The 22,640-nt window shown below is 52.1% G+C and overlaps 1 protein-coding gene across 6 annotated transcripts in view; it reads right to left on the bottom strand.

The window, feature by feature from the left end:
* The window catches only part of NFIC (nuclear factor I C), a 63,949-nt gene that overhangs the window by 9,287 nt on the left and 32,022 nt on the right, over positions 1-22,640 (bottom strand). For all 6 annotated transcript variants that reach the window (XM_086410210.1, XM_086410209.1, XM_086410208.1 and 3 more), the window contains exons 3-8: positions 14,430-14,501; positions 10,195-10,269; positions 9,134-9,257; positions 8,367-8,491; positions 2,420-2,545; positions 243-427 (exon numbers count right to left, since the gene is read on the bottom strand). In XM_086410210.1, the coding sequence (XP_086266336.1) occupies positions 243-427; positions 2,420-2,545; positions 8,367-8,491; positions 9,134-9,257; positions 10,195-10,269; positions 14,430-14,501 (707 nt within the window). The remainder of the gene's footprint in view (positions 1-242; positions 428-2,419; positions 2,546-8,366; positions 8,492-9,133; positions 9,258-10,194; positions 10,270-14,429; positions 14,502-22,640) is intronic.

Below are 22,640 nucleotides of genomic sequence, written 5' to 3' on the forward strand. Positions count from 1 at the left end.
CGAACATCAAAGCTTTGGTGGACGTTTGGCCAAAGCCGGCCTGAGCTCAGCAGTAATCATGTCTGATTTCGGGGTCGTCCACTCAGACATTTGAAACAGACTTAAGTTCCCACTGGTCTGACTCCAGGAGCTGCGGACCCAGGTGTTTGCAAACAGAAGCTGCCCAGTTGGAGGAAGGGCCGCCTGACACTCATAAACGATGCCCAGGGGTCCCTGGGGTGGTCGCACCGCCCCACACTCACCGGTCCAGGCTGCTGACTGGCCGGGTCACAGGCCAGCGAGACGAGATCTTTGAGCGGGTCCTGGGGGTTGAGGTGAGGCGGGTAGCGGATGGCCGTGTGCGGGAAGTAGGTAGAGGCCGTCTGGGGCAGGATGGAGGTGGTGGGGAAGTGCAGGGCTGAGGACGGGTGAGGGCTTCGGGCGATCCCTGTAGAGATTGGGGCGTGGGCAGTGGTCATCAGGGGCTCCCACTGGGCTGCCCTGTCTCAGAGTCACCGTGTTTATGCAAGTGGGTTACGCCTACATCTCCACCATGAGCCCATGGGGGCCTGGAACCACCCCTTTTACAATTTTTATTCATTTTTTAAAATTTACTATTGTTATTTTGCCATGCCGCGTAGCTAATGGGATCTTAGTTCCCTGACCAGGGATTGAGCCCAGGCCTCGGCAGTGAAAATGTGGAGTCCGAACCACTGGACCACCAGGAAATTCCACCGGCCCTTTTGTTAAACAGAGGACAACTGTGACTCTCAGAGGGACCATCCCCTGTTCTAGCCACACAGCAGGCAGGTGGCAGACCTGGGGGTCTGAGCCCACACTGACTGGCCCCACAGCCCGCACCTTGACCCAGGGCTCAGCTAGCTCTTTCCATAAATGGAAGGTGGGCCCATTTTTTTTAAAAATTGAGATATCATTTGCACACTATAAAATACACCCTCTTAAAGTGTACATTCACTTTCTTTTTTAGCGCATTCACGGAGCTGTGCAACCATCACTATAATCTCTCTTAGAATATTCTCATATCCACCAAAAGAAGCCCTGTTCCCATTAGCAACACTCCTATTCCCTCCCCAGCCCCTGGCCACCAGGAACCCACTCTCTGTGTCTGTGGATCTGCCTGCTCTGCACATTTCCCGTCAGTGGAGTCACACCCTGTATGTCCCTCTGTGCCTGCCTCTCTCACTGAGCATCGTGTCCTCAGGGGCCATCCACGTGGTAGCAAGTGTCAGGGCTTCACCCCTTTTTATTGCTCAGTAACAGTCCAGTGTGGCATTTGCTTTTTTTTTTCTTATTCTAAATAATTCAGTGACACTTTTAATTCCAGAACATCTTCTTTCCCCACAAAAGAAGCCCTGTATCTATTAGTGGTCACTCCCCTTTATTCTCTCTCTCTGGCCAGACAGTAAATATTTTTGGCTTTCCAGGCCATAGGGCTTCTGATAGGGCTACTCAACTCTGCCCTTGTCACCTGAAAGCTGCCACAGATGATGTGTACACGGATGGGTGTGGCCCTGTGCCAATAAAACTTTATTTACAAGAACAGGTGGCAGTTGGGGGCCCTGCTTTGCTGGGTCCCAGTCTAAATTGCTGTACTATCTTGACTTTTGCCTCTGTCCTGTATACATACCTGCCTTTGTATGGCACTAAATCATTATTATCACAACCAAGGGACAACAGATGACATTCAGGTTCCTGTTTAACTCATTCTGATTTAACTCATTTGGTTCTACGGACGGCCTTGGGTGGGGGACATTTAGGAGCCCTGATGGACAGGTGACTGGCTTAGCTCAAGCCCTGTGGTGGCTAGAGTCCTGTCTCTGCTGCTGTGAGTGTGATGCTGCCCATGTGGGTGGCCAGGAGTGCCCATATTCCTGTGTGGCCTGTGTGCGGCCTTCTTTTTTTTAAACTTAAAAAAAATTTTTTTTAATCTTTTTGCCACACCAAGCATGTGGGATTTTAGTTCCCCAACCAGGGATCAACACATGCCCCCTGCAGTGGAAGCACAGAGTCGTAACCGCTGGACCGCCAGCGAAGTCTGTGTGTGACACATCGTGTGTCCTGTGTGTGACACACCATGTGTGCTGTGTGTCTGCCTCTTTTTGTGGCGGTCCAACCCTGGGATCTGTCCATGGGTCACTTGGACAGATGTGACCCATGACAGGTCATATGTCATACTGTATGGGGAGCAGATTGGGAGGTGAGCCCCTGGCTGCACCTCTTGGTACAAAAGGGGAAACTGAGGCCTCCAAAGAGTCAGGCCTGGGTGCTCTCTGCCACAGCACCTGCAGGCTTTCTTGCCTGGATGGGAGGCTACAGCAATAGGACTTGTGGTCAGACAACTGGTGGGACTTCCCTGGCTTCGAGGGCCCTGTTGAGATGGCCCAGCCACCCCTCCACTCCCGGGGCCCGCAGTGCTCACCACTGTGCACGGCGATGACAGGCCGGTGGTGCTGGGTGAAGCTGGAGAGGCGAGGTGAGTCCTGGGGAGATGGGCTGTTGAAAGGAGACTTGTCCATCTCTGTTTTCTTCACTGGGGATGAGATGCCTGCGAGGAGAGCCAGACAGTCAAGGGCCTGCAGGCAGGGTCTCTCCACTCCTAGGACCCTTGGGCCTCCCCGTGGAGCCTCTGCCCATCATTCCACCAGCCACTTGTGGGCGAGAGGCTGGGAACCCATTGCAGAGAGGGCAAACTGAGGTTCAGAGCGGGGCAGGGGGCCACCCAGGGTCATGTGGCCCACAGGGATGAGGGGCCTAATGCCCCATGGGCCCCTGGGTGACAGAGCCTGGCTCACATCTTCTCTTCTTCTAGACGTGGGTGAGCTCAGGGCTGCCCTCACCCCCTGGGGGACGCCAGAGCCCTGGAGAAGGCAGCAGGGTGGGCAGAGGGGAAGGTCTGGTCCAAAATCCGAGTGGCTCTGTGCTTGTGCCCCTGGCATCCTTCCTGGGGGTGCAGAACCTTCCCTGTGGGGTCATCGTGACTATTAAATGAGATATGACAGGTAAAGTCGTCAGACCAGGATCCAGCACAAACCCATGCGCTGGAATCACCTGCTTCCATTCCTCTGCAGATAGTGGTCTCACTACCTACCCTGAATGCCCTGGGGGAACCCAGAAGGTCTCCAGCTCAGCCTCAGTGAATGAAACAATGGTATAAAGTAAGTGGGCCCTGTTTCTGCGGTCTCCTGCCCATCGTTCTGTGAGCTGACACCTGCATGTGTCCCTAGCGCTGTCCCATCTGGGACACCTGGGGCACCCTCTTCCCTGAGGCATTTCACCATAGGGCGCTTCTGGTTGCTGCACTAGCACCGCTGGGGGTGGGGGTGGGGGTAGGGGTGTGAGCCCGATCCAAGTGTCAGGCCCATTAAGGGCATTCAGGCCACCAACTGCTTTTGCCATTACAAAGACCACTGCTCTTGATGGCTCTGGGTGTGCACCTGCTGTTGTGTGTGTGTCGGGGTCGGGGGGGGTTGGTGGCATGTCCTGGGATGGGGCTGGCGGTCCAGAGGGACCAGGCAGCCAAGCAGGGGCTTGGGAGCAGGTCTGGGCTTTCCCAGGGATAGGAAGAGTTGGCAGGACCCAGGGCAGGGTGTGTGTGTGTCCCTGCAGCCATGGAGGGGGTGTGTGTGCACACACGCATGTTTGCATGCACAGTGGGCACCTGGCTGGGGCATGGCTGTGGCAAGAATGAGGTTAGGGCTGTGAGACGCTCACTTAGGATCTCCTAGAACAGCCTGTCCCTGCATGGAAATAGCCCAGCCCAGACCCACCCCCAGCCGCACCTCTGCAAGGCCTTTCTAGAGCTTCCAGGGCTTGAGGGAGCCAGGGCGTGGGGTGGGGGCAAGGAGGCACCCGCATTGCAAGAAAGAGTCACCCTCATGTTCCGCACACCCCATCTGATGCTCCTGCATCTGAACATCTCTAGCTCGTCCAACAAACACACCGGGAACAGCCCCACATGTGCAACCGTGGCAGTCAACACGGTGCCTGGCCTGGGTGAGGACCCTAGGCGCCCCATCAAAGTAAGCATCTCTCCACTTAGCAGGTGTGCCCTTGACCCCTCCATCCTGATGCAACCAGCCAGCTTTCTGTTCAATACACATACGTATATGTCCTCTTTGAGCATCCCTATGCCGCCGGTGGAAGATACACACCTAACTGGAGACAGGTGCCAGTAGGTGCCCCGCTCCCCTCAGCATCTTTCCACATGCTTGTCACACATGCCTGTCTGTCCCCCATTTAAGCACACACTCTTCATCTAACAGGTAGGCCTGTACCTCCCCCATCTGAGACCCACAAACTAGCCCATACCCCTGCAGCCCACCGTGGTGGAGCCTTCTAGTTTCCAGGGCCCACAACACAGCATGGGCAGAGGGTGTGCAGAGTGGATAGGTGGGCAGGTGGAGCACAGTTCTGGTAGGAACCACCACCACTCAGTGGGCACTTACTATGTGGGATGCTCTCCCCAGCACTGCTGATCTCAGCCAGTCACCCTCTGTAGAACCATCCTGGGCTCTGTGGGGTGTGGAGCAGCCTCCTTGGTCCCACCCACTCAAAGCCAGGAGCACTTCCAGTCATGATGACCAGACATGTCCCAGAGATCACCCAGTGTCCCTTGGGGGCACAGATGACCTGGGTGAGGACCCTCTGTGAGACCCTGGGGAGCCACAAAGTGGTGGAGCTGGGACTCAAACCCAATCCATAACCACAGGCAATGCTCTGCCACCCCCCACTGCCCCCCTCCGCTGCAAAGTTAAAAAAGGGATGAGGTAAGCCAACCCCCCATTCCCACAATGGAATAACTGCCTGTGAAGGGCCTATATCCCCTGGCGAAGGGCCACAGAAGCAGCGAGAGCAGAGCACTCTGGGATCCCCTCTTTGCCAGGCTTGGCTGAGTAAGCAGGGAAGGCCTTGGGGAGGAGGTGGCCACGTGAATAGGCACTCTTGGCATTCCTGGCCTGGGCATGGAATGTGCAAAGGCCTGGAAGCTGGTATAGAGGGCCTGAGAGATGTGGCTGCAGGGGTCTTGCCTGGGTGGAGAGGGGGGTCTTGCCTAGGCAGGGGGTCTTGCCTGGACTGGGCGGGGTGGTCTTGTCCTGGAGGGGCTGGATCCCCCTGCCACCCGCTGCAATAGGCCTTTGCTCTTTTAAGGCCCTGGAGTGTGGAGGCTGGGGTTGGGGAGTTAGATGAGCGCTGCCTGCTGCCCATGGAGGCCACAGTGGAGGAAGGGAGAGACTGCTCTAATCAGCTTAACCCCCTTAATGAACAGCTAATTGGGGGCTGTCTAGACAGGAAGCTGGAGGAAGTCAGGAGGAGGAGAAAGAGGAGGAGGCATTGTAAGAAGGGAAGGAGAGGAAGGGGGAGGAGGAGGAGGGAGGAAAAGACAGAATCCATCTCGCCAATAGACTGTGAGCACCAGGAAAGCAGGGACAGGCACACACTAGAGATTTGTGTGTTTGTGTTTGTGTGTGATGCCCACTGAGATGCCCACAGAAGGAAGCGAGTTTGTCATTATCTGAGGCAACCAATGGGAGCTCCAGGGGGACTGACCCCCTCTGGCATCCCCTTCTGGCTCTGTGATTCCCTATCACACACCAGAAGCTGCTACAGGCTTCCTTCTTGTCCTCCCCTGTCACGGCCATGTCATTCTCAGGGCAGGAAGGTCAGATCCAGCCCTAGGGACTCTCTCCAGTACTCCCTTCCTTTTAAAATGCTGTTTTTCTTTTTTGAGCATCCTGTATTGAAAGCTGGGCTCTTTATTTCCAGCCTTTCTCTTTTTTTAATCAATAGACTGAAGGCTATAATTTTTCCTCTCAGGACTGCTATGGCTACCCCAGCACAGGCTGTCTTTCAGCTCTAAATAGTATACACTTTATATGTAGACAATCTCTTCAATTACAGAGTTAATGAGAAGTGCTTTTGAGTTTCCAATCAGGAAATGACAGGGCAGAAGTTCACTGTCTCCCAATATCTACTTTATCCTTCTTTCTTAGTAACAGAACCATTAATTTGAGATGGCACACGACTGCCCCAAGTAAAACTACATTTCCCGGCATCCATCACACAGCCAACTATGGCCTTAGGACTAACTCAGGGGCTCAAAGACAAGCAGAAGAGCTAAGTGAGTCTTCTGAGAATTATGTTTAAAGGGGGAGGACATGCCCATACTTGACCTTTCTTTCCTGATGGCTGGATATGATACATGATGGTTGGAGCTCCAGCAGTTACTCTGGACCACAATGTAGGAATAAAAACCATATTCAGTGCTGCATAATGCAGGAGACTAAAAGCCTCACATCACACTTGCCCAGGGCTGCTGATGGCTGGACATCTATTTGAGAGAAATGTACTTCCTTTTGAGTTTTCTATAATCTGCAATCAGACCTAAAGCTTATTGAATGCAGGTCTTTATAGAGACAAACTTGAGAGAGAGAGGGAACTCAAAGCGACAGAACCATAGAGACACTCTGATTCATAAATTAGAGCCTAATAGAGAGAGGTCCCCCCAGCATTTGGTACTGCTCTGGGAGCACACAGTGAGGAAGAGGGAGGACCCCTGGGACCTCAGATGTCACAACCAGCTGTGTTACAGACTGATTCAAAGAGATGGAATTTTATAAGGACGTGAACACCGAGAAACCCTCCTGTTTCCTGGTCACTTATCACATGCCAGATGGTTGCTTTATTCACATTCCACCATGTCCTCTTTCCAACTCTCCAAAAGAATGATCGTTCTCATCTTCCCACTTTGGAGATGAGGCAACTGAGGCTCAGAGAAGTTAAGTCACCTGTCCAAGGGTACACAGCCTACACAGTGAGCAAAAGGCAGGGCTGGGATTTGTACCCTTGTTTCTCTGATGCCTGAACCTGCCTTTTTTCTTCCTTCCTTCCTTCCTTTTTACTGAAGAATAGTTTATTTATGATGATTCAGGTATACAATAAAATGATTCAATTTCATATATATATATCAGATTCTTTTCCATTTTAGTGAATCTGCCCTTTTAATTGTAATCTTAGGTTACTTATCAAGGATCCTATAGGTATGGCACTTTGTATAGACAGATCTCTATAAGACATCAGGCTCTATGCAAGTAGGGAAGAGGGAAACAGGAAGAGGAGGAGGGAAGAAAATAAATTGTAAAGGTATACTGGGTACTTATTATGTGTCAGGCATGTTTTAGGAACATTAGATGTCATAAATTTACTTAATCCCCACAACAACCCTATGGAGTGGGTAATGTAGGCATTAACACCCCCATTTTACAGATGAAGAAACTGAGGCACAGACAGGTGGGGGCACCAGGAAGCTGCTAAGGGTTGGGGGACTCGAGTCCACCATTCATAACCACTAGGCTATATGATGGGGTGAACCCTTGATAAGGGAAAAGACATCGAGTAAAGCCAAGCTTCTAAAACTGGGGGACAAGAGAATCTGAGGAATGCCAGGGACGTCCTCTCCACAGGCCACTCTGCAAACCACTTCCTTTATGGCTAGCGCTAGCTCACTAGAGAGCGGAATCTTAAGGTGAAAGAAACTGCCTCTCTTTTTTTCCCCCTGGCTGCGCCCCGCGGTTTGTGGGATCCAACCAGGGCCCTCTGCAGTGAAAGCGCCAAGTTCTAACCACTGAATCGCTAGGGAATTCCCATAAAGGGATTCTTTAGACGACAACGACGGTGGAGATGGAAACGCCAAAGAAGGGAAGCCTTTGGAGAATGCCCTTGGGGAGACGGTTAGTAAACAAAGAATCCGGAGGAGCCAGCGCTCGACAGAAAAGAGCCTCTATGAAACAGCTGACCCTACAAAACAGGGGCCTCATGAGAGACACATTCTAGAGAGGACCCTAGGAAGACAAAGGAGCAACAAGAAAACCTGCCAGGAAAAGGATGCTATAAGAGAAGAGGGGCTCCTATGGAACTGGAATCACCCATACCAAGCTCCCGTGGAGATGCGAATCTTGGTTGAGGGGAAGGAACTCCAGAAAGGACCCCCGTGAGTAGGCAACCTATATATCAGGACCCTCTAGCGGCGACCCTATATTGGAGGGTCTATGGGGAACCCCAAGAAGAAGCACCCTGCTGATCGAATCTATACTGAGTCAATTCTGTAAAGCAAGAAACTCACAGAGATAGCCTGTTTACAGGCAGAGGGCAAGAAAGCCGGCCAGAGTGGAACCAAAGAGCTCCGGGAATGCAAACCCGGAGTTTACGTCCAGCCGAACGCAACCCGCGCGACTACAATCCCCAGGAGGCCCCATGGCTCCAGGCCGACTCCCGACTCTCTGGCGCCCGCGCAGTGCCTGTCGGAATACGTAGTCCCAGCCGCGGTAACCCCGACCGGAAAGCCGGCCAGCTCCCGCCACCAGGCCCACCTCCTTCCATGTCCTCCGTCCAGTTGCGGCTGCTACTCGTGGGAGAACTGGGCGAGGTGTAGTAATCGCCGCCGGGGCTCGTGTCCACGTCTTCCTCCATCGAGCCGGATTTGTGCCGCTTGCTCCTAAAGGGCGAAGGAGGAAGCCAGCAGGGCGGTTACCACGGAGACGCAGGGGGCCCAGCGGACGTCGTTACTTCCGGCCCTTGGGGTGGGGCGGGGCGAGGAGGGTGCTATCGCGAGACTGCATGCGAGCCGCGGACTTGCCCCTGGCCCTCAGACAACACCTGTTACAATCTGCCCGTTACTTGGATGGGACACCTGGGACCAGAGACAGGGAGGGACTCGGCTGAGGTCCAAGCTAGAAAATTAGCAGAGTGGAGACTAAAGCCCAGAAGACCTGGCTCATCTCTTGAGCTGCTGTAATCCCCAGAACAACCTGGTAGGATCATGATCCCGTTTTACACATGAGGAAACCGAGGCAAACATAATGTGTGACTGGCTCACAATCACATAGCATATCTCAGCAAGAATCACTGGCTGTGTTCTCATCTCAAGGGCTGGGCCTGTAGGGCTCTAGGCTGCAGGAGTCTAGTGTGGGGTGTCAGGACTGGGGAAAAGAGTCACTTGGGTCCTGGATTTTTAAGGATAAATAAGAGTTTTCCAGGTGGAATGTGGAAACAGGGAAACGAATGAACCAGCTGGGGCTGGATGGAGGTGGGTGGGTGGGATTATGGAATGCCCAGAGGTGGGGCCCGGGGGACATACCCGCTGGAGGATGTGCTGGGTAGCGTTCTTCTCATGCCGGTGCTGGCTGGATTTAGGTCATATGCCAGGTGTCCCTGCAGCTCCCCCAGGGAGAAGTTGGGTCCTGTTCCAGTCACCACAGGTGCTGCAGAAGGCGACAGAGAGGAGGGTGAGGGAGGGGACAAGGTCCAAGGCTGTGATTTGCCCTGAAGGGGTGGGGAGAGCCCTTTGGGGGCTGGCACTAGTTTGGCTGAAACTGCCCTAAATTCTATGTATCAGAAGAACAAGGCCATTGAGAGAGGCCAAGGTCACACTGTGAGGCAGAGACATAGCCTGAGCCAGAGGCCAAGCTTCCCAGCATTCTGAGGCCAGGCTCTGCTGATCTGGATGGGGAGGGAGATGGTTAGGGTTAAGGTAGGGTGCTGTGCTGTGCTTAGTCACTCAGTTGTGTCTGACTCTTTGCAACCCCATGGACTATAGCCCATGAGGCTCCTCTGTCCGTGGGATTCTCCAGGCCAGAATACTGGAGTGAGTTGCTGTTTCCTTTTCCAGGGGATGTTCCCAACCCAGGGATTGAACCCAGGTCTCCCACATTGCAGGTGGACTCCTTACCATCTGAGCCACCAGGGCTCCCTGAGGTGTGGATTTGAAATGGAGGTATCTGGGGGGTGGGTCCCGAAGCAGGTCCATAGGTAAGGCAAAAGGACAAGAGGCAAAGCGGATTGGGAAACCCTCTGGGGTCTCCTCCTTATGGAGTGAGGGAGGCCCCCAGGGGGGATGTTGGAGCGGAAGTTCGTTTGGCCCCTCCACCCAGCATCTAGAGTCCTTCCTGGGGAAGCGCATGTCAGCCTGACCTTGGACTCTGGAAAGGGCCTGGATACTGCCCTTCCTAGGAACCTTAGTTTAGTGATAGGGGTGGCTGGAGAGGACGAGGGGGAGTGGGGCAGGGATATGGGTTCCTTCTTCCTCCCTCCCTGAGTCCCTTTCCCCCTGGGAGCCCCCATCCCAAAGCTACGTCTTCTTCCTGACAGCTGCTCCCCTTCCCTGGCAAGTCCCAGAAGAGGGTGGGTGGGGACACTTACTCCGGGACACTTGGATGAGCTCAGTGACACTGAACACACCGGAGGTGACGAAGCTCTCCTGGAAGTCGGTGGTGTCTGGAAAAGAGACAGAGGACGGGGCTCAGCAGGCGTCTGGTTGAACCGTGTCTGTTACCTGACTTTGACACCTCTGGGCTGCCCAGACTCTGGGGTGCCTGACCAGGCACCCCCGTCTCCCCCATTCTCCTTGACCGCAGGGAGAGGATGGCTGTTTCAACCCCTCCAGGCTGAGGAGGAGTCCTCTGCCCTAACGCAGCTGGAGCAGATCTTCTTTCCTGAGTCTCTGCTCCATCCTTCTCAGCGCAGCTGCAGCCAGCCTCCTGTCCTCCAGCCTCCCAGCCTTCCTCCAGGGTCTTTGTGGCATGGTAGGCTGCACACATGAGTGGAGGCCAGACCTGGGTTCACATCCCAGCTAGGGTTCCCACTTTGGTGTGTGATTCTGGACAAGTCACTTTACCTCTTTGGTCTCAAAAGTGGGGACCATACACCCCATCAGCTTGGGTGATTGTGAGATATGAATGCTACAACCCAAGAGGGACCACCTCGGTCCTTTTGCCTCACTTATCGCCCCATGCAACACTGCAGTCTTTTAGCTTTCTGCTGCCAGGCTGAGAGCTCTGTGGCATTCCCAGTTCCTGGACCAGAACCTAGAAGACAGCAGGGGCTCAGAACCATGGGCTGAATGGAGGGTCCACAGGCAGCAGTTAAAATCTCCAGTGTGCCTAGACCCACTCCTGCCTAATTTAAAGGCAGTTTCACTGTTGCAGGGGCTGTCTGGACACTTGGACAGCCTCCTCTCCAGGAGGGGGTGGTTTAGACCCATTTCATGGATTTGGAAACTGAGGCTGGCCCCAAGAGGGCAGGAGCCCTGACCCACATGGAGAGCTGGGAGGGAACAGGCCTGTCCTGCCCAGAGACCCTCACAGGCAGGACCCACTCTCTCAGCAAGTGTTTCCCAGGCACTTCCTGTGTCTGCCTCCGAGCTGGACACTGGGGAAACCATGGGGAACAAGACTAACAGGGGCCACTGCTCTCCAGGACTCACAGTCTGGAGTGGGCAAAGGAAGCCACATAAGAGCAGGAAATCAAAAACCCTTCTACATGAATGTTCACAGCAGCATGATTTACAGTAGCTGAAATCAGAGAACACCCAAATGTCCATCAGTGATAATGGATAGACAGAATGTGGTCCCTCCACACATGGGAGCATCACTCAGCCATGAAAAGGAGACAAGCCCTGACACTTGCCACCACATGGACGGACCCTGAGAGGACCCTGAGAACACGATGCTCAGTAAAAGAAGCAGACACAGAAGGACACACAAGGTGTGATTCCACTGATGGGAGAAGATCCAGAACAGGCCGATCCACAGACACTGAGAGTGGATGAGTGGTCACCTAAGGAAGGGGAGTAGCTAATGGAGGTGGGGTTGCTTTGGGAGTAATGAAAATGTTCTGGAACTAGACAGGTAATGTGTGCACAGTTTGGTGAATGTACTTAATACCACCGAACAGTGCATTTTAATATGGTTAAAATGATACATTTTATGTGTGTTGTACCACAATTTAAAAAAACTTTTAAAGATCATTAAGTCAAACATGAGCTGTGTCAGGGGGTAGCGAGGCAGGCAAGGTGGGGGAGCCTGATGGGGAAGAGACCTATTTTGCACAAAGGGCTCAGAGAAGGCTTCCCTGGGAGGGTAACATTCAACCAAGACATCAGGGTAGGGGTGGAAAAGAGAAATGTGAGTTTAAATTTGAGAAGTGCCCAGACAGCCCCTGGCACAGTGAAACTGCCTTGTGAGAAGTTGGCTGCCTTGATTAGGATGATCTTAAACTCAATGTTTTGCCACCTGCCTGTGGGCTACAATGTTCCCGGCAGTGGAGATGGCTTATGTAAAGGCCCTAGGGTTGGAACATAGGGCTTTTTTTTTTGGATGCACCACACAGCGTGTGGGGATTCCCTGGTAGCTCAGCTGGTAAATAATCCACCTGCAATGCAGGAGATCTGGTTCAATTCCTGGGTTGGGAAGATCTGCTGGAGAAGTGATAGGCTACCCACTCCAGTATTCTTGGGCTTCCCTAGTGGCTCAGCTGGTAAAGAATCGTCCTGCAATGCGGGAGACCTAGGTTTTATCCCTGGGTTGGAAAGATGCCCTGGAGGAGAGACTGGATACCCATTCCAGTATTCTGGCCTGTATAGTTCATGAGGTCGTAAACAGTTGGACATGACTGAGTGACTTTCACTTTCACACAGCATACGGAAAATATCTGACCAGGAATCGAACCCGCGTGCCCTGCAGTGGGAGCGTGGAACACTGGACCATCAGGGAAGTCCAAGTCCTTGGGGTGGGGATACACTTGGTGAATTGGAGGCTGACAGGGCTGGAGTTGAAGGAGCCGGGAGAGCGGTCAGAGTAGAGGTGGCAGCTCTCGGTTTCGAGGCGGTGGTGGGAGCAGTTCTTATCCAGGCCTCTAGGGGGCAGCACTAGCCGCAGGGAGCGCAGAGCCTTGGCGGGCTCCCCCGCTGTCCATCACTTAAGCCCCCTCCTTGCTTGCGAGCTTTGTGTCCACCATTTATTGAGCAATTACTGCCTGCCCAGGCCCATGATGGAAGGCTAGGACCACAACATTCCCGAGGAGGACAGGGCGGTGGCTCCCAGCGTCCAGGGGAAGTGGCCATGGCCATTTCCTGCTGACCCAGCTGGCCAGCTGCTGTCAGCACGCCCCTCCCCCCTCCCCCCACAGGGGTTTCCTGTTTGTGCAGCGCTCGCCCAGCTCCATCTCCAGGGGACTCCCTGGCGGGCGGGGAGGAAGTGACTTCCTCCACCAGACGCTGGAGCTCCCCGTGGGACCCGGCCAAACGCTGCAGCCCCCGCCGCCTGCCTCGAACATCTGGCTTGGAAGGAGGCACGTGGGGATCACAGGAGGCCAAGGAGGACTCAGGTCACAGATGGCCAGTGAGATGTGGCCCCGGGGCCTGTGAACCTCCTGGAACCATCCAGCCTCCCTGTGCATGCCTGTGACGGATGTTCCATGGGGGATGCCCTCATCCACCGGGTGTTTCTTCCCCTCTCCCTTTTCATCTCCCCTCTGTCCTGTCTCCTGGTGTACTATCTCTCTAGCTTCCCTTTTCCTTTCTGCTTTATCCCTCCTCTCCTTTTTTTTTTTTTCTTTCTATCAATGTTTTTTGAGCATGTGCTGTGTACTGTGTCCTATTCTAGGTACTGAGGACAGGGCAGTGATCAAGACAAACACCTCTGCCCTTTAGGAGGGGATGTTCCACCAGGTGAGATAAGCAAACACATATGCAATCACTAAGCAGCTAAGCAAATACATACGCAATCACTAACTTCCTCTAAAGGAACTAAAACAGAGGGCTGGGATTGAGAGTGGCCAGGCGGCTTGAGCTAAGGAGCTCAGAGAAGATCTCTCTGAGAGGGAGGCATTTGAGCTAAGACTTGGGTGATCTGAGAGAGACAGAGCAGTTACCTGTCCAGACAGAGGGTACAGCCTGTGCAAAGGGCCTGGGACAGGCTGGTGCCTCGCATATTGGAGGAGAAGTGAGGAGGCCCCCTGTGGCTGGACCAGAGTGACAAGGGGCAGAGAAGGAGGAGGTGGGAGACGGAGGGCATGGGGCAGGTTGTACAGGGCCTCCTAGTCTGCAGGAAGGACTTGAGCTTTTACCCTGAGGGCTGTGGGTGGGGGAGGGGCAACACATGACTCAAGTGCTCACAGGAGCCCTCTGACCACTTCAGGGAAGACAACACTGTGACAGACAGGAGCCAGGGGATAGAGTAGAAGCAGGGCCTCTGCAGCTTCCAGAACCTTTCTGTCCTTCAGGTGTCTGCTCCCAGCCCTGAAGCAGGCAAATTCTCCTGCTTCCTATCCCCCCACCCCAACATGGAACTGACTTGTCCTACTTATTCATTGAACATCCTGTGAGACTGTTGGGGGAGCACCTCTGAGTCCAGATGCTGGAGTTCAGGGTCATGAGTTCCAACCCCAGCTCCCTGGATGCCCCTGGAAGGTTCATATGCCTCTTTGGGCCTCAGTCTCCTCCTCTGCAAAATAGAACAACAGCAGCACCTATTCCAGGAATGACTCAGGTACTCACACAGGACCACACAGAACCCACAAAGGGTGTTCCCAAAATTACTCCTAAATAAAAGATGGGAATGCAACCATGCCCTCCACCCCGCCACCTCCAGACTCACCCAGTGTGATGGGCTTGCTGTCCTCCTGGTCGGAGCCCATCCCTGCCCGGGGACTGCCACTCTGCTCTGCATCTGCAAAGAGAGGGAGGGGGAATTGGTGACGTTGCCACAGGGGTCCCCATCCCGAAGGAAGGAGGCATCAGCCCAGCACTAACTGGGACCAGCACCATGGAGACAATGGTCTGGAGCATGGTGTTCCCTGGCTGCTGCCACAGAGGGTCATGGATGTCTTTCGTCACTCGGGTCACAGGTGAGAACCCAAGTGCAGGAGCTGGCTCAGTCATAGGAAGTGCTCTCTGAGCCTCAGTTTCCTCTTCTGTCAAGTAAGGATAACTCATTTAATCCTGCCTCCACTGTATGAGGTGGGAATCCTCATGCCCATTTTACAGATGGGAAAACTGAGGGCCAGACAGGTGAGTCCTTGACCCCTCAGGCCCACTCCCATCTTCCTCTGCCTTCAGAGTCCCAGGAGCCCAGCCCATGGTCTTAGGTTGCTATTCAGGGTCCCCAGAGAGGGGGCTGAGGGGCACATTTCCGCAGCTGTGATGTCCCCCTCCCCTGCCCAACTTGGGGGCTCCCTCCCACTCCGGCGCCTGCCCCCCCATCTTATCTAAAAATAATCAGGCTCCTTGGCAGCCGGGTGAAGCAGACAGACGCTGAGCTCAGCGTTATTGGCTCCGGAGAACTAGATGGAGGGCGAGTCACGCCAGCCCCCTCTGCAGTCCCCACCCCCACCCTCCACCCTGGGTTGGGGGCAGGGGAGCACTTGACCAAGCCCAGATGGACAGAACCCCTAGAGCCCTATTCATTTATGTCTCAGGTCAAGGACAAAGGTGGCCGGAAGCACCATCAAATGACGGAGAAAGAATCAGGCCCCTGCCACCTGCCATACTCCAAGCCCAGGGCTGTTCTCTGTGTGACCTCAGGCAAGTTGCTTACCTGCCCTGAGCCTCAGAGTTTTCTCTTTCAAATGTGTGAAAGCATTTCACAGGCCCGACTGGGTTGGCAGGAGGTGGCAAGGGGATATTAACAGTATATATTAAGCACTTAGGGCATATTGAGCTCTATATACATGGTAACATCTATCCCATTATTATTATTGTTATTTTTAAGTCCCTAAGATGACTGTAGATATGGTGCTTCGTTGTTCTCATTTCATACCTTCCCTTAAACCATTAAGAGCTACTTCTCTGGCATTATTAGTGTACCCATTTTATAGACAAGGAAATAGATGGTTAGAATGACGAAAAAGTGCCTGCACTATGCCCCTTGTTTTTTTGTTTTTTTTTTTTTACGGTAGTGTATCATTTTATTTTACTTACTTTTTAATCCCCCCCCCCACCCGCCAACCAGGGGAGCAACTTGTGGGGATCTTAGTTCCCTGGTCAGGGATCAAACCCATGGTCCTGGCAATGGAAGCACAGAATCCTAACTACTAGCCCACCAGGGAAGCCTCCCCTTGTTAATTTAATTCATACTCTGCACATGTATCCAGACGTGCAGCGCGACCAACATAAACTGCTTGGCATCTGCAGTTCGGTGCCTGAGTTCCCATCCCAGCTCTGGGAGCATCCGAGGCCACATGGTCCTGGGGAGGTCACTTCCCCTCCTGGGGCCTCAGTTCACCCAGGGTTGCTGGGGATAATAGTAATGATGACACTGCTCACAAGAGTTACTGAGCCCGCGCCATCTGCCTGGCGTGGAACCTGCAGCTTTGTACACACTGTGTGCTGAGCACCTGCTGGCAGCCAAGACCGTGGATGCTGTAAAAAGCCCAGGAGTGCCCCACCACCACCCCGCCTCCACGTCCCATCCACGACAGAAGCGCGTGCAGGCAGCCCTCCTTGGCTTGGCTGAGCAGCCCCCTGTGTGGCCAGCTCGGCTGGGCAAAGCTGGGCAGCAGCAAGGGGATTGTGCCCGGCTGGGCCCCACGCCCCATGGCAGCTCCCGGGCTGGGCAGCCAGCGGCCCCTTGGAGCCAGCCTATCCTGCTTGAATGGCCGCGTGGCTGGGCATGGGTGGCCACTGTTGGGAAGGGCCCAGCCTGGGCAGCCAGCCGTCGGGCTCCAGGCCTCGGGCACAGACCCTCTTCGAGAACCAATGCCCATACGGACTCAGCGGGCAGCGGTGCCCGACTGGCACTCAGGCGCCTACCGAAGGAGGTGGGGGTATTTCCCAAGTGCTGTCTGTGTGTTCCTGCTTTGGAACCAGGCAGCCGGGCACTGCGGGCCTCTCCCTGTGCCTCACTCCCCACATCTGTGAAATGGGCACCATTACAGCGTCTCCCTCAGAGCTGTGAGCCCTTCACCCACCAGAGGAGAGTTTCATTACTGTTGTTACTCTCTGGTTGTTTCTGCCTTGGGTGCCTTTACTTCCTATGGATTGAAAGCCATGGCGCTAGGCTATGGCTGGCTCTAGTCTGGCGCCCTTATCCTTTGCTCTTGACCTCAGGCCAGCCATATCATGTGTCTGAGCCTCACCTTCCTCATCTGTAAAATGAGGATTTAACACAACCCACTTCCCAGTGTTTGTCAGGTCTCCATGTCAGCTAATAACAATTGTAAAATGTTGGTGCCAAACCGACATTCAATACATGGTAGGTTTGGGGGACCTAAATGAGAGTGTGTTTTTAAGTTTCTTTCCTTTTTTTTTTCTTATGGAAGAAAAATTGGTTAAGGCCTTTCTTTCTTTTGACTGCACAGCATGCAGAATCTTAGTTCCCTGACCATGGACCAAAACCACACTTCCTGTAGGGGAAGCATGGAGTCTTAACCACGGGACCACCAGGGAAGTCCTTTTAATTTAGGTTTCTAATTGATCATTGCTAAAATTTAGAAATGGAATTGGTTTGGGGGTGTTAAGCTTGTTGGAGAAGGAAATGATAACTCATTCCAGTAGTCTTGCCTGAGAAATCCCATGGACAGAGGAGCCTGGCGGGCTATAGTCCACGGGGTTGCAAAAGAATCCAACATGATTTAGTGACTAAACAACAACAACATTTTGTATCCTGCAACCTTGCTGAATTCACGTATTAGTCCTAAGACTCCACGCCCTTTTTTTTTTTTAATAGATTGCTAGGGATTATCTGTGTAGACAATTGTATCACTTGCAAGCAGAGCTAATTTTATTTTTTCCTTCCCAATCAGTATGCCTTGATTTTTTTTCTTGCCTTATTGCGCTGGCTAGGCCTTCCAAACAGAGAAGGAAATGGCACCCCACTCCAGTACTCTTGCCTGGAAACTCCCATGGACGGAGGAGCCTGGTAGGCTGCAGTCCATGGGGTCACTAAGGGTCAGACACGACTGAGTGACTTCACTTTCACTTTTCACTTTCATGCATTGGAGAAGGAAATGGCAACTCACTCCAGTGTTCTTGCCTGGAGAATCCCAGGGATGGGGGATCCTGGTGGACTGAGGTCGATGGGCTCGCACAGAATAGGACACGACTGAAGTGACTTGGCAGCAGTAGCAGCAACAGGCCTTCCAAAACCCTGTCGACTACAAGTAGTGGGAGCAGGTGTCCTCGTCTTGCTTTTAACCTTAGAGGAAACCCATTCAGTCTCTCACCGCTAAGAACTATGTTAGCTGTGGGTTTCTGCAAATTCCTTTACTGGGTTGAAAAAGCTCATTCCCCCGCCACCCGCCCCCCTTGCCACCCCCTCCCCTGCCTCTCTTTCTCTCTGTTTCCTATACTCCTGGGAGTTTTTTTTAATTTAAATAAGTATAGTTTCTAAATTATATGATGCTATACTTATATGACATCTCATTAAAAAAATTTTAATTGACTTTTAGATTGTTTTGAAATATACATTACATGTACTCTTCCATTTAACTGTTTCTCAGTGTACAGCTTAGTGGCACTAAGTAAATTCAGACTGTCTTGTGACCATTCCACCATCTATCTCCAGAACTTCCTTATCTTCTCAAACTGAAACTCTGTTCCCATGAAACACTGACTCTCTGTCCCCTACCCCAACCCCTGGCCCCCACCATCTACTTGTTATCTCCATAGATTTGACTCCTTCTGTGTCTGGCTTCTCTCACTGAGCATCACGTCCTCTGAGGTTCATCTACATTGTAGCAGGTGTCAGAACCTCCTTCATTTCTATTATGCCATCTTATTTTTAACCATCCCTAAAAACCTCAAACTATTTCTCACCCACCTGCTGACCACTTGCCAGTCATTTGGCTTCTGGAAACTCCAAATCTTCTGGAGCTGTCCAGTGTGGGAGCCCTGAGCAACGTGTGACTTGAAATTTAAATCGGCTAAACTGAAATTAAATGCAATTTTCAGGACTTCAGCCATGCCAGTTACCTTTCAATACTGGACAAACACACTTGGTCAGTGTGTTGAATTGGCCAGCACTGAACATGCCATCATCACAGAAAGTTCTATCAGGCTGAGCTGCTCTGGATATTTCCATGAAAAATCAGAAAAAGAGCACAGATAATTCTTCCACCTCCTTTCTACTTAGAGACCCAGAGTGGATAATGCCTAAAGGCTGGCTAATGTCTGACATCCCAGTCCCCAAGTGGGCAGCTTTCATTTGTTGAGCTTTTACTGTGTTATGAGCTTCATGGCACTATCTGACTAAATCTACCCAGTTGATGAGGTTTGTAAACTGAGTCCCAGCTCAGAGAGTCTATATTTCGAAGTTGATGTCTATGGAAAGAAATTGCCTAGCACAGAGGGACTTGACTAGGACATTCCTGCTCCCCAAGACGATGTCTGGGGACATCTGTAGTTGTCATGACAGGGGAAGGAGCTCCTGGTATTGAGGGGTTGGGCCAGGGATGCTGGCCTGGGAGAATCCCACCGAGAGTTGCCCAGTCTCTGATGTCTGGATTGGGGAGGGAGTCCAGTCCAGATCCAACCATTCTCAGTAGAAGCAAAAACTGGCTCTTGGGGCAGGGAGGGGGCTAAAAATTTATCTTTTTTTAAATAAAACACAGATATATAGATATAGATACAATATATAAATAAATATATAATATACCTGTGCTATTAAAATTTCATGAGGTTCACTGATTAGGGAAAAATCTGTCTAAAAAGGCTTTTTGTGTGTGTGCTAAATCGCTTCAGTCTTTTCCAACTCTTTGTGACCCCGTGGACTGTTGCCCACCAGGCTCCCCTGTCTATGGGATTCTCCTGGCAAGAATACTGGAGTGGGCTGCCATGCCCTCCTCCAGGGGATCTTCCCGACCCAGGGATCAAACCTACAGGTTCTTTACCACTAGTGCCACCTGGGAAGCCCAAAAAGACTCTTTAGGGGGAGGTAATAATGAAAGAAAAGTGTCCCGTACAATTTTAAAGGGCTGTCAAAAGAGAAAGAATATGCAGCAGAAACCGTAAGTGACCTACGTGGTCTGAAGCATTTACTTTATTCCAAGTCTGCCAACTTCTGCTGTGAGTCCTCGCACAAGTGCCTGACATCTCTGAGCCTCCATCTCCTCATCTGTGAATCAGGGCTGAACTGCACTACTGTTAACCTCTCTCCTTTGAGCACTTGGCAAATTGACTGCCAAGCACCTCTGGGTGCCGCCTGTCTGGGGGAACACAGCAACAAACAAGAGGAGCAAAATTCTCTGCCCTCATGGTACTGATGTCCTAATGGTGGAGTGCCAGGCAATCAACAAGGAAGCAGATTAACCAGGAGTATATAATTTCAGCTGGGTCAGGTGCAAGGGAGGTCATTCAACCCAGAGATGAGAGTGGCAGCCCCTGGTGGGTGAAGGGCTATGACTGGAGCTCCTGGGAGGGTCATCAAGCCCACATCATGTGAAACGGTACATTCCAGTAATTAATACTTAGTGAGTCACCCCTTTAGCTGTGTTGGGAATGCATATTTCACCTCCACTGACTCGTCTAATCTTTGAAACTCTCCCAGGAGGGATGTGTGGTAATCACCCCCATTTTCCAGATGGGGAAACTGAGGCACAAAGCGAGGTGGCGACATACGCAAACTCACACAACACCAGGTGGCAGCAATGGGACCTGGGGTCAACGCCCAGACACCCTGAGGCCTCACGTTTGGGTCCGTGGAGGGACTAGGAGGGATCCAGTGGGGGCCCTTGGAGGGGGGCTCAGAACAGACAGAACCCCTTCTTTGTTAGTAGTTTGGGGTGATTCCCCCGTGTTTGAACCCTGTTGTCTGACCAGATAAAGCCCCTAGCTGGGGGTCCCTTGATGCTCAGCTTTTTCCAAAGTTCTTTCTGTTACTAAATGTGGTGTTGGGACAGCTGGGGGCAGTGAGGAACAGCCATTTCACTTATGCCAACAAGCCCCTCATGGGAGAAGAGCCCCCAGACCCTAATGTCCATGGGAGCAGATGCCCCAGACCCTGCTGCATGGGTCAAGGAAATTTCAGAGCACCCTCACCTCACTGAGCAGAGAGCTAAGGTGTAGAGTGAGAAGATAGGAGATGATAATGCTAAATAATAATAATAATAATAAAATATTGGCAACAACCAAGCACAGACAGCCTACCAAAGGCCAGGTGGCAGGCTGTGCATTTGACAGTCCTGTCTAACACCCTGCAGCAATCCTTGACTGAGGCTGACAACCACACGTGACCCAGAGAGGGTAAGTAAGTTACCCAAGGTCACATAGCAAGGAAAGCCGATGGGCCAACCCGGATTTATGTGCTCCTCTCTTAAAGAACCTATCCGTAGAAAGCCATCATTTAAAGAGATACATGCACCTCAGTGTTCACAGCAGCACTATTTACAACAGCCAGTACAGGGAAACCACCGAAGTGTCCACAGACAGATGAGTGGGTAAAGACCATGTCGGGTATATACACAAGGCAATACCATCTGGCCATGAAAAGAATGAAGCAAATGCCACGTGCAGCAGCCTGGATGGACCTAGAGATCATCACACCAAGTGAAGTCAGACACAGAAAGACAAATATCGAATGATGTCACTCACATGCGGAATCTAATATAAAAGATGATATAAATGAACTTAATTTACAAAACAGAAACAGATTTCAAAAATAAAATTATGGTTACCAAAGGAGAAACGTGATGGGGAGGAATAAATTAGGAGTCTGGGATTAACATACACCATGAGTGCAAGAGTGCTAAGTCACTTCAGCCCTGTCTGACTCTTGGCGACCCTGTGGACCGTAGCCCGCCAGGCTCCTCTGTCTACGTGATTCTCCAGGCAAGGATTCTGGAGTGGGTTGCCAGGCCCTCCTCCAGGGGATCTTCCTGACCCAGGGATCAAACCAGCATCTCTTAGGTCTCCTGAATTGGCAGGTGGGTTCTTTACCACTAGCACCACCTGAAAAGCCTTAACTTATGCACGAGTATATATAAAATAGATACACAACAAGGACCTACTGAATAACACAGGAAACTGTACTCAATATTCTATAATAACCTATATGGGCAACAAATCTGAAAATAACAGATACATGCAAATGTATAACTGAATTGCTTTGCTGTACCTTTGAAACTAATACAACACTGTAAATCAACTATTCTCCAGTAACATTTATTTTTAGAAAGAGGGGGCCAGGGGAAACATCCTTGAATGTCTCATTGAATTTTATATCATGTCGATTGCTGGCTTTAAGACATTTGCCTGTTGACAAGCTTTCTCCTGACCTGCTGCTGTCCCTGGAGTCCCCCACTGCCCATCCCCGAAGACGTGATTTTCTGCAGCCCCACTCAGATCAGACGTTCGATCTGGCACTTGGTGCTGCTCAGATTACATTCCAGACTGTGTGAGAAAAACGTGGACACTCCAGAGAAGTACCACAGAACCAAAATGCACATTCTTGACCTGGGGAGTGGGGCACCTACAGGGGTCCCTTGGGTGTCCACAGACTCCACCTGACCCTGGGGTTTGTAGTCAAAAAGCCTGAGCCTTGCTGTGGGCCTCTTGGGCAGCTGTGGGACTCCTCAGAGTCTTTCAGGCACCCTGGGGTCATGAAAAACAGGCTGTGGGGCCCAAACTTGTATGATCCTGGAGCATGTTTTAGAAGCTGGAGTCCTGGAGCCCTCCTGTGTTGGAGACTCAGCCCTGACACAAGTTGGCCTGTGACCTCGGATGAATCAGGCCTCTCTCCCTCTGAGCCTCAGTTTTCCCCATCTATAAAGTGGGCTTTCTCTGTTGCTGCCTTACTTTATATGGGTGTGAGGCTCAAATCAGAGGAGACTCAGGAGGGGAGGGGTCCATCACAGTCTAAAGGATAAATACTGTT

Source organism: Bos grunniens, chromosome 7, assembly GCF_055505025.1.
Source record: "Bos grunniens cultivar Pamir isolate PY7600 chromosome 7, Bosgru_T2T1.0, whole genome shotgun sequence".
NCBI lineage: Eukaryota > Metazoa > Chordata > Mammalia > Artiodactyla > Bovidae > Bos > Bos grunniens.